The sequence below is a fragment of the Protopterus annectens genome, chromosome 1.part0, assembly GCF_019279795.1.
Source record: "Protopterus annectens isolate FY-2018-M chromosome 1.part0, PAN1.0, whole genome shotgun sequence".
Taxonomy (NCBI): Eukaryota; Metazoa; Chordata; order Ceratodontiformes; family Protopteridae; genus Protopterus; species Protopterus annectens.
Window position 1 is genome coordinate 1,291,542,102 of NC_056725.1, and position 12,423 is coordinate 1,291,554,524.

Here is a 12,423-nt window from a genome sequence, read left to right on the forward strand (position 1 = left end):
CTAATCTTGATAATGTGATTATACAGTCAACTTTTCTTTTTCTCCACAATTAATGATCAGCTACTTTCATTGTTAGGTCATTTTGTATAAAATCACTGTTACCATGATTACATTTACCTATTTGTATATAATAGAAAATGGAAACTCACTGATTTGTGGAGCATCTCTCCCCAAGCCTTTTCTGAAAAGGGTATCCATAATGGCTATCCTGGTTGACAAATGGTAGTTAATAAATAAGAGATACATACATTCATAAATATATATATATAGATATATAAATAACTAAGTAACTAAATGCATAAAGTAGTTCTTTTTTGATAAATATTACTTAGTTCTTTCTGAGTGCTCATGCATTCTCCTTTTTCTTTGTTGCTAATGCTGTTTTACTTGTTTGTGCTTCTCCCTGAGCCACTCTTCTATGATATTAATGCATTTGTTTCTCTTCCCCAACACCACAAGGGCTCTAAATTAATTTTCTGGTGGTACTGATTGTTCAGTGGAAGCATTTATTAGTTGGCTTCTGCCACATTGCTATGAACAACCCTACATGGGCAGAGTTTTGCAAGTATCTCTTTGAAAAGAGAGTTAAGGAGCTACTTTTTACTGTTTGCTTACTCGTCTATTTTTTCTGTTCTACATTGTAATTTGCTTCCTGACATCTTTCCTTCATCCACCTTTCTTAACTGTAGTTTCTGTTTTTCATCTGTCTGTTATTCTTTTTTTTTCAGCATTTCCATACCCCAACAATATATGCCCTATCTTGTGACCTGTCAGAGCACTCTTTAGTTCAGTCCACGATACCATGTTCTCTGTCTCCACTTCTATTTATTTTTCTACTTCCTTTCCTGTCTTCATCAAACAATCTTCCTCAAGGCAGGCTTTTCAACCATCTCTTATCTAGCTTTCTGTTTTGCTTATCTTTTATCACCGATTCTCCATTCTACTTGCAATATGATCTCTTTTCAGAACTCTAGACACTGACTTTTGGTCTTTGTGATTCATGTGCTGCCCCTCTGGGGTTTCCTGTTTTTTTCCCACTCATGGGACGCCCTCTTCACATCCTGTTGCTTCTAATGCTATCGTCTTTTCTGACTCACTTCTGCCTTACCCCATTACAGTTCTGTCAATGCCAGGAGTTTTGATTACCCTTGTTGAGCTCTGCAGGCAGGACTTATTTCATGTTCAATTTGTTGTTTTGAAATCTGCAAATTCCTTGTCAGCATGAAATCATGTCTTACTTCCCTTCCATTTGCACAGCTTATATATATATATATATATATATATATATATATATATATATTTATATATATATATAATGTGTGTGTGTGTGTGTGTGTGTGTATGTATGTATTTGGTTCTCTTTTGTATGACTGACTGACAAAATAAGTTCAATCATACACAATGAACACAAACATAACCAAGAACAATAATATCAAGAGAGGAAAACTATTTCCTCTTCCGATATTAAAACTTAACCCCCCCTTCTGTAACACTATCCTCAAAATTGTCTGAATAGTGTCAGTCTTACACGAAGGTTTTAATGACGTGAAGGTGTAGGGTTCGAGATGAGGGAAGGAGGAGCATTACAGTTAGTGTTAGCACCCATTACTAAAGAGATCAGGGAGGCTTAACGCCATAGTAATAGGTGCTAACCCTAACCTTAATGCTGTACCTTCCCCCAACCCTAACCCTACATCATTAAACCTTAATGTACCACCATAGTCAGTGTTAGGCACCTGCAAATCCCACGACTGCAGGGGGCCCCCCAAATCTATTGTTGCAGGTTAGGGCCCCCACTGGGATGCAGCCATCAAGACTTGGCAGTCAGGTATCAAGTTTTCAGCAGTAAAATCTCAGTTAAGAAATTGCGGTTTGCATTTGCATTTTTTTCCCATGTATCTTCCTGACTCAGTAGGTGACACTGGCAAAAGTTGCAATCCACCAAGTCCACTTTAGGACCTGATTGGCTGCAGTCTGTAAAGTTTTTTTTTTTAATGCCATAGGTGTAAAGAAAGGACCTGATTGGCCCAGAGGAGCTTGCAGTAATTCTGCATCCATGGAGATTTGTCTTTAGAATGGCAAGTGCTGCAAGCTTAAGTGGGATTTGACTAGTAAATAGTTACGATGTGTGGAGTTTGTTTTGGATTTGGGGTTGAGGAGCAAGTGATTGAGTTATTAGGGAAGCCAATCTTGCTAGTTGTTTTAACTATACTTTGAAGGACAAAATAATCTACTCAAAAGAAAAAAAAATGTCTTTTTCAGGACAACTGAAAGCTCTTGTGGAAAAAAGCCAGTCTCTCCATCAGGGTGAGCATGAGTGGTCCGGTTAGCTGAAGAACAGAAGAAAGCACAATCAACTTGGTTGAACTAGTAAGTCCATCTATAAAAGGCAACTTGCTGTTTTTTTTTTTTTTGGGGGGGGGGCAATTGGCAGGCATACCTCTCAACTGTTCATATTTTCACAGAATGTCCAGACTTTTGCCTGATGTATATTTTTAGTCTATTCTTCTGTTCTCACAAAAAAAATGTCTTTTTCTGGCAAATCATTGAGGACTGAAGTCACTAAATTATGACATACATTTGAGTTTGCATTTTTTGTAGGCTATAAAGTGTAAGACTAACAGAAATCAAGTTCTAGCACCTTTCTAAGTTTATAACATTGAAATCTATTCTTACTTGTGGGCTTTGTCCAGATTGCTTGTGTTAAGAAGTTGAGAAAGAGGGGTATCTTTGTAACTAAAAGTATTTAAAATTTCCTGGCCTTATGCCTTTTGTTCTGCATTAATTCTGGTTTTGTCCAGTATTATTTCATTGAGGTAAAGAGGTGGGGAGGGGAGACGTGAAAAGCAAAACAAATATGAAATGATTTTCAAGTATATTGCATGTATATAGTCTGCATAAAATGGTTATATACTGTGTTGTTTTGTTTATATATGACAACAAGGTTTAAGGTTTAAGCTTTCCTTGATGTTATGCCTCTGTTTTCCCATTATTTTTTACTTTACCCAGTAGTGCTAATAAGAGGTGGGTGGGGGTAGGGGGTAAGGAGTGAGTTTGTTGCAAAATGGCCAGATTTTTTTTGATGTCTGCATATCACTGCAAAATTTGTTCTAACATTTGTCTGTAAACGCAGTCTTGAGAATGTGTCCCTCATATTGCACCTTTGTACTGCCATTAATTTGTCGATGTCCAGAATTCTTGTACAAGAAGATTGAGAGGTAGAGGCTGTGAGACTATTGCCAAATGTCCAGATTTTTAAGTTTGAAATTAACTTGATTTTATGCCTTTGTCCTAACATTACTTTGAGAATTGTCCAGATTTCTTTTGCCAAACAGTTGAGAGGTGAGGGCTGTGATGGAATATTGGCAAATGTGTAGGTTAAGTTTGAAATGTCTCCTTTGTTCTACCATTACCTTTACATTTCTTGTGCGATGTGACTGAGAGATGGAGAGGGCTGTGGGAAATATTGACAAATACCCTTTTTTCTCAGTTTGTAAAAGCACTATTTAATATGTCCCTGATGTTTACATCTTTGTCCTACCAATATTTTTGCCTTTTTTCCAGTTTTCTTGGGGTAGGAGATTGAGAGATGGGGTGTGGCTGCAGATTAATGACACACTGGTGTTTCACCTGTATGCTTTTTGATGTCACCTGATTCTCTTTGGGTTTAAGTCTGTCGGCATCAGTCTGTAGTCTTTTCAATATGGCTGTTTTGTGTGCCTCTGCCGTCTGACTGTTCTGCATGTCTGTAGCTGTCTTGTGTGGTGAGGTCAGTATGTCCAATGCATCTTGTTTATTTCAGTTTTGTTGTTGTGCTCTCTTTGTCTAATGTGGGTGTCTCTGTCCTGTGTGTTGGGAGTCTCTCTTCAGTCTTGCTGCCATACTGTTTTCATCTTTTGTGGGTATCTGTTCAGTTTTGTTGTACTACTGTATTCATCTTTTGTGGGTGTCTCTGTTCAGCCTTGCTGTAGTGCTGTGTTCGTCTAGTGTGAGTTTACGTGGATGTCTTTGTGTATTTCTGTGGGAGTTTGTCATGGTACAGAGACTTGCTGTAATGTTACATTGCTACAGAATGCCAGCCAGTGTTGTGCATATACCTCTCTGACAGTGTCTACCTTGCTGTGATACTGAGGCTTGAAATGTAACATTGGGACTAAATGCCAGTCAGTGTGTGTGCCTTGATGTACTAATAGTGGCCCTTCAGGTCTTTGTATTGGTCTGAGTGTACTAACACTTTTATACAGTGATCATTAAAAGAGTGGTGGGAGGAGCTTGACAGGGAAGGGGTCTGACAGCAACATGGTTCTTCCTTATACCCTCCTACGTAGGGTCCCCAACATAAAACTTACTGGTGGCTCCCAAAATGCCAGCACCTGCCCTGTGTAACACTGCCACTACACAAGACATACTCAGACACAAATACTCTGAAACATACACAAATAACACTACATCTATCCCCTAACCTAACCCTCACCCTTACCCTAAAATACATAAACTCATGCACAAACACACAACACCCATCCTTCACTCATCCCTGACCCTAACCCTAACTTACATGTGTATGCACACACCCACACACACACACACACACACACACACACACACACACACACACACACACACACGCAACATGTTCTTACCTTCCTCTTACTCCACTTACCTGTAATGACATTCCATACCATCAACATATCCACCATTTAGCCATCCATACCATTGACATTAATTCATGTCACTGCATTTATCAGACAAACATGTTTGGTAAAATGCAGGAGAACCACACACACACACACACACACAAATATATATATATATATATATATATATATATATATATATATATATGTACATATATGCGTGTGTGTGTATGTGTGTGTGTGCATGTGCATGTTTGTGTGTGTGTATATACCTCTGTACAGGACTATGTTCAGTATGCACTTTTGCTACAGGATTCTGTTTTTTCTTCATATATGTGTATTAGGACTAAGACGTGCCATAGTGCAAACCTGCCACAATTTTTTCTCAACCTTGTGAATTCACTCACCATTTAGCTTTTTTTGTGGATGAAATCTTTCCCTTAGTAGGTCCAGTATGATTCTTGTAGATTAAATCTTTCCCTTAGTGGGTCTAGTAGTAGGAGGGAATTGAGATCACTGTAATCTACACTTTTGTTGATACCTATAATGCAAATGCTTTGTCTCCTGGACCTCTTCTCATTTTTGTCCATTTGGGCTTGGCTTCATTGAATCTGATACAGTATTTTGCTAATCTCTTGGATCTCTTGGATTTCATCTCTCAGTGCTGATCATTTGCAAATTTTTTTACATTTCAGCTCTTAAGGTTGCTCACTCCTCTTGTATTTTCTATTCCATTTTTCAATGACTTGGGAGATCTCTGCATTATTTTTGGTTGGTACTTCTAACCTCCTTCACATCCCACATCACTCTGTATAACTTTTTGAAAAGAATACATAATTGTTCCTCTCAAGAGGAAGTTTTATTGTGGTGGTCACCTTGGCTGTAGATGATTGCCATCAGTGAAATGACATGCTGACCCCCATGTGCAAAAATGGGAAAAAAAGGTTGTGGATGGATGGATGGGTGAATGAATAAATGAGATCATGGATGTGGTCTGACATCATCACAGAATTGTTTAATTTGGTCTACATGTAAACTATACTGTCTATTTATTATAGCAGTACTATGAATAATTACATCACTTAGAAAAGAAACAACTATAATCATACTAACTCTATGGAATACAGAAAGAAGTTAACTGTTTGTTCAATTCAGTAATGCAAAATGCTCACGGAGGGGCTATTAATATAAGCCAAAATTAAGATGTAAGGGCAAAGTTAGCTGTATCCTTCGATATCTGAAGGAAATGCATATTATGTATCAATTAACTATCCATTTCTCAGCATGCTTCAGGTAATATTCCCATTCTAAAATCATGTCAGTGTTTCACTTGCTATATATTAAGTTTGATGGTTATGTAATACCTGGATCTGTGAAAAATAATATTAGCAAATTATATAAAGAAGCACAAGTTTCCTACCTTTTCCATTTCTGCTAAGAAAGCATCGATGAAATCTCTTTTCTCAGAGGGATCGTATGTTTCCTTGTGTTGCTTGATAAAGACTGACAATAATCCTTCAATTCTTCTTTGAATTTTAACAACTTTTTGATGAGGTCCAGGAAAACGAATAGCCCAGGGGATTACATTCATCATCTATAGTACAAAAAAATTAAATTGATTTTTAGGTAGCATAAATATAAATGTAAAGCTTTATTTATGGCTAAGTTGCTGCAATCCTGCTTTGAAGTATGAAGGAGAAAAGAATGTCTGAAATGTATCTATGAACCTATGAACCTGTGCTGTGCTGATTTGTATTTAACCCTAATGCATTCTATTATGAACTAAATCGAATGTTGAAGAGAGTTGTGGACTTAGTTATAAATGTACAGATAATCACTTCTACTAAGTATTTAGACATCATAAGTCATCTCAGCTTTGAAATAATATTAGAAGTAATATGTACTTGTGTTTTTGTCACCATTACAGAGGCATAAAAAATGCAGGATTTTCCTTTAAAGATTAATCTCATAGTAGCGCATATCACAGCTTATTTAACAAAGAAAATACAATATATAAGATTTAGTTTCACACAGCATATTCAGCACTGTGACATGTAATGTATAAGAGAGATTTCTACCTGAAGAATTGAAGTCTGCTGGGCTATGTCAGCCATTATTGATGTAAATCAGTGATATTTGGTGTGCTATGTACGACTATAAACCTTGCATTGTACAACAGTGGTATGAAAAGGCTTCCAATGTTCATAGGATGTTTGGCTCAACAGGAAAATTAAGCCTATAAATCTCAAGTCTAGAAAATTTAAAATAATGAAATGACATAATTACATAATAAAAATCAGATAAAAACAGTCAATGCAAACAGCTTTGCCCTATACTCCTGGTGTATAAATGTACTGCCTCCTATAATTCTGTACCTCAAAAAAATGGAGAGAACTGAAGTCATCAAAATAACTTGCAAAGCTTGTAAACAACTCACAAGTCTGAGTTTTGTGAATAAAGTCGATGGCAAATTACAGGCACCCAGAAGGCTTACATTGGTTAGTTCTCTGTACAGTGTCAGAACAGCAAGGAGTGATATGGTTTAGTGATACATTTAAGGAGGTTAGAAATCAATACTCATTATGAAGTTTTTAAGTCCCCAGCTTACAAACAGTGAGGAGTGATATGGTTTAGTAATACCTCTAAGGAGGTGGGGTATTGGCATCTGTTATGTGTTTTTATGTCCTAGGTTCTGTCAGTTAATGAACAAAGGAACATAATAGTTAAGTAATCAGGGGACCGTAAGATGCCTAGCCATATACACATTTAAGTACAAATCAAAAGTTTTGATAAAAATACATACTAAAGGAGGCATTGTATTCAATGATGGTTCTTGGAACAGAAGAGTACAGTGGTAGGATGACTTCTTTGTATGTTGAAGATATTGCCACTGAAATTAACTGGGTCAGGTAGAAGAATCTTCTGACTGTGGTGGAAACATGATGACTGAATGAGAGAGAAACAGTTGCACTTAGTCATTTATGATTACATCTGTCAAAAGAGGAGTAAAATTTGCAACATGATCGGTGGGAGCAACTTTTCTGCCTAGCACTAATATGCTGTACTTTTTTCATTTAGTCTGAGACCGTTTTTGATAAACCATGTATGTGCATACTGCAGAGCTTGCTGGAGCTGTTTTATATCAATGGATAAGCAGATAACAGTGCCCAGTTTGCAGTCATCAGCAAACTTGGTCATCCATACTTTTGGGATATTATATTGGATGTCTACAAAATAAATGCCAAACAGGAAAGGGCCCAAAACTGATCTCTGTGACACCCCATTAGTTACAATTTTATATTAATACAGGGAACCAACAACTTTCCCAACTTGAGATCTGCTGGCTAGACAATTTACCATTCATTGGACAATGAATGGGTTTACATTAAGCTTGTCTAATTTTTCAATAATACAAGCAGGGTGTAATAGTGTCAAAAGCCTTGGCCAGGTCAAGATAAGCAGTGTGCATATAATGGCCACTTTCCACAGCTCCTGCAACCTTTTGAAAAAAAAAAGCAAATTAGAATAAGAAAATGTAATTGTGGGTATTCATGATAAAAGAGAAAACATACTATAGTGTGGTTTTCAGATTTGCATCTTTAAATAAGGAACAACACAAAACTTGGCCTAAACACAAAGGGATTATGCTACTGAAGTAAATTTTATTCTTGGAGGGGATCTGAATTTATCAATAATTGATTAGAAGACTCTCTCAGGGAAGTGAGAATGATGAATCTTGAAATACACATCTTTTAAAAATTATGGGCTATTCAACATGTTTATCAGCCAACAAGAAAGAGTAAAAAACTAAATTTAATGCAGTCCATACTGAAAGATGATACTTCAAGTGTTAAGGTAATGGAATTAATTGGATCTAAAGAAATTGCTGTAGTTAAATATGATTTTAACTGGAGTAGTAGTAAAAGAAAGTGTTATAGAATTATGGGGAGAAATTTTAATAAAGAAGATTATCCAGCACTCTAAAATTTCCTGAGATCTAAGGAATGGAAAGTAAATTTTGATGACTTGTCTATAAATCAGATGTGGAAATGTTTTTATGGTAACATGTCTTATGCTATGAAGCAAAAATGTCCTTGCGGTTGAATGCTTTGCTGATTACTAAGCAAGGCAAGCTGGGGGGATTTGTATATTGAATTAGCATACAAAATAAAATAAGGTGTGGAGAATTGGTAATGGAAGAAGATTGTCCTATTATAACAGACGACATGCTGGAGAAGGCGCTTGCTATGATAAGCATAAGCAGATACGGTTAGATACAACTACAGGCCTGTATGAGATGAATGGTGTCTTTCTGTTTTCTATAAAGGATTATATTAAAAAAAATACTGTTATACTTATTTCAAGAAACACTAAATTCAGGTAAAGTTCCGTCCAGCTGGAAATGTGCTTATATTGCTCCAATTCAGAAGGAAGGTGTAATTTTTAAAATTGTAGGTCCATAAGTCTTACCAGTGATAAGTTGTACAAGTAATAGGGTCTATATTAGAACATCAAATGTTTAATAGTTGGAATCACTAAAGGTCGACCTTTAATGATCAAACTATTAAAACATCGAATGTTCCTAAAAAATAATTAAAAAAAAAAAAAATGAAAAACTAAAGGGTGTAGGCAGTGGGGCATGCCCCCCTGCACCCCCCACACCCCTGCTTCTTAAATATACCAACTCTGAGACCGCACTACATTGAAGTAAATGGAAATCTGTCCTTATGGAGACTTCCATTTACACATTCAATATTCTGAACGTTTGCTATTGTCATGTCGACAATATCATATTTGACATTGTCGGCTTTTGACAATGAAATATAGACCCCAAGTAATATAGTATTCAGTAACTGAAGTATATTTTGACATCTACCAGCATGGATTTTCTTCAGGAAGATCAACAACCACAAATATTATAATTGTTTTTATGCTGATGTAGGTGACTTCTTAGATAATGACTAAGTAGTGGGCATGATTTATTTAGACATGGCTAAGACATGTGATTTGCTTCTGTCTCACCAGATTATAAAGGACTTTTAATGCATATACAATTAAATAGATAAATAGCTGGTTAATTGATGGAACAGTGAGGGTTTGCATTGTAGGCTATAAGCAATTTTTTCCCAGTGTCACGTAAATGTTAGGTTTGGAAATTTGCTGATGACAACAAAACAGCAGTAGTTGTCACGTTATCATGGATCGACATGAGGAACAACAATACTTGGAAAGATTACTTCAGCAGGCCCAGGTTCATGAGATGTGTTTTAAGGTATTTGTTTTCATGTCAAACATCATAGATATTCGATGAATACCTGATATTCATCTAGAAATTATCACAGATTTCTGTTTTATTAATAAGGTGGGCATATAATTATAAGTGATATAAAGATATGATATTAATTTACTGACCTTTACTTAAAAATTACAAACACAAATAGTCAAAAAGAGACCAAAAAAAGAGATGTAAGGAAACATAGAACAGAAACAGATTGTTTAGCCTTCATCTTCAAATTCTCTATTCAATTCATTAATTACTATCTCTGCTTACACCAGCAGCAAAGAAGGCTAAAGCCCTGACTACAGCCCAGGTAATCTTATTTCAGTTAATACTTGATGGCACAGGCAGGGAGTATGGCTGTATCTATCCTGGAAAGAAGGATGTGGTGGAGGTGAATGTGTGCCCTCCATGTGGACCCTGTGAGGAGGAATAAGACAGTGTAGGTGTTCTAGGGCAGTTTTTCATTCCACCAAGTTACTGCATGATGGTACATCTCATTAGCTAGTGGGTGGGAACAGGCACTTTCCTGGGGAGGGCTTTGTAGTTCCTCATGGTGATTCCTTACCCATAGGATGAAGTTAGCTAAATTCTAAAAAAGCTCTCATCACTAAGATGTTGTTGAGTATGCAAATACCATGATGTCTTCCAGGATGATGGCTCTTCTGGATAGTAGTTGCTCAGGTGGATCTGAAGGATGAAGCTCCTTATGTCTAGGGTATGAATGGGTCAAGTCCAGTTAGGGAAAACTTAATGTTCAGCATTCAGAAGGGGGAAAATCATAGTAAAAACATAATTACCGTCTTTCATTGTTCTGTTTTCCTCCTTATGCCTTAACCCTACCTCACCAGTCATCTTTAATGGAATAATTTTTTTGTATCTGTTTGCCTGCTTTATACTCTTGTAATCAAACATAGTCTAGATACAGAAATTTTTAATGACCTGATCTAAAACCTTTATAAATCAATCCCAAATGAATGTATGAATAGGCTTCACTACACCCCATCAAAATTAAAGTGCATGAGGTACCATTTATTTGTGTTCAGTTCAGTGAAGTTGAACTTCATGATTGCTATTTTAACTAGAAAATCACTGGCTAGTGTGGTTTCTATGTGTGTGCCAGACGTTATTTCTTTAATTTGGAATCATTTTCCTTTCTTCATGTTTGTGTAACTGTGGAGTTTATATAAGTTTGCAGATACGGGGACTTGATCTACCATTGGAGTTTATGTTTTCTGCTTTTTATCCAGGCAAGATAATGACCCTTTTTTTTTTTTTACTTTTTGATGAGTCATAGTAGAACTCTAAGGATACTTTGGGAAAGAAGTAATAAGCCTAAAATAATAACAGTATTAGTAATAATAATAATAATATGGGGATAGCCACTAGCTTGATAATAGCAAGTTAACATTTTACTTGTATTCTATACTAGTAAACAAAAGAAAAATAGTAGGAAAGAGACTGCAAAGAATTAAGTTTTAATTTATATAACATTATCAAATAGATGTAATTAAAAGTCTGATAGAGATAATTATAGTATGCTAATTCAAAAGTATGTCATAAAATAAAATATAGAGATAATTACAGAATGCTAATTCAAAAGTATGCCCTTATAAAATAAAATATAGAAAATAGGATATAAAGACAACAAAATAATATATGCACAATTCATGTGTGAATGTTTAATAAATTATTATATAATATTTCTCAAACTGTCGCAATGACAGCATTAGTATAGCTGTACACAAAGTGCTCATGAAAGCTTAAAAAATATATAGTCAAAAGATGAATAAACTTGAATAAAATAAGTTTAAAAAACAAAGAAATACAGCATTTATGACAAAATAACTAAAGAGCTGTTTATGTTCTTTTATTCATTTTTAGGAGTTGTATATGTCGCTCATCCCTCTCTAACATAGATGACAAGCAGGCAGGGTATTACATTTAGATGCTTTAATACATAGAAACACATCAGAATGGATAGCAGCATCATAAAATACAAACAAACTGGTTAACAGACAGACCTTACATACATACATGCTTACATCTCAACAGCTAACTACAAAATGGCAGTCAGGCTCGCACATGCTCAGTATTTATACACTTGTACAAGCCCTTGGATAGCTTCTTAAAGGTGCATACACACACATTGATCTACATCCTCTCTCTTAAAAAGATTGTCCTTTGTAAAAACAATATTAGAGTTAGACATGCATAACTATAGACATTAGAAACAAAACACAATGTTCATCTCCAAATTGCTTTGTATCTGTGACAGGGTTTAGAGATATGACCATATCTCGGAACATAACAAGTTTAGCAAGGAGAGTCTTGAATGAACAACTTGTATCAGGAACTTCTGGATTCGTCACAGGAATGGGAATGTCCTCTGGAACTTTATGTGGAATTGGAACACCGGACAGCTCACTCTGAGACAAACAGTATTTCTCACAGTCTATACGCTGTGGTATAGGCTGAGACACCAGTAGTAAATGCTTCTGATTCTACCTA

General features: G+C 35.9%; 1 protein-coding gene across 1 annotated transcript in view; it reads right to left on the reverse strand.

Moving 5' to 3' along the window:
* The window catches only part of LOC122797671 (cytochrome P450 2D15-like), a 545,264-nt gene that overhangs the window by 211,089 nt on the left and 321,752 nt on the right, over nucleotides 1-12,423 (reverse strand). The window contains exon 5 of the mRNA XM_044066214.1: nucleotides 6,055-6,228. Coding sequence (XP_043922149.1) covers nucleotides 6,055-6,228 — 174 coding nt within the window. The remainder of the gene's footprint in view (nucleotides 1-6,054; nucleotides 6,229-12,423) is intronic.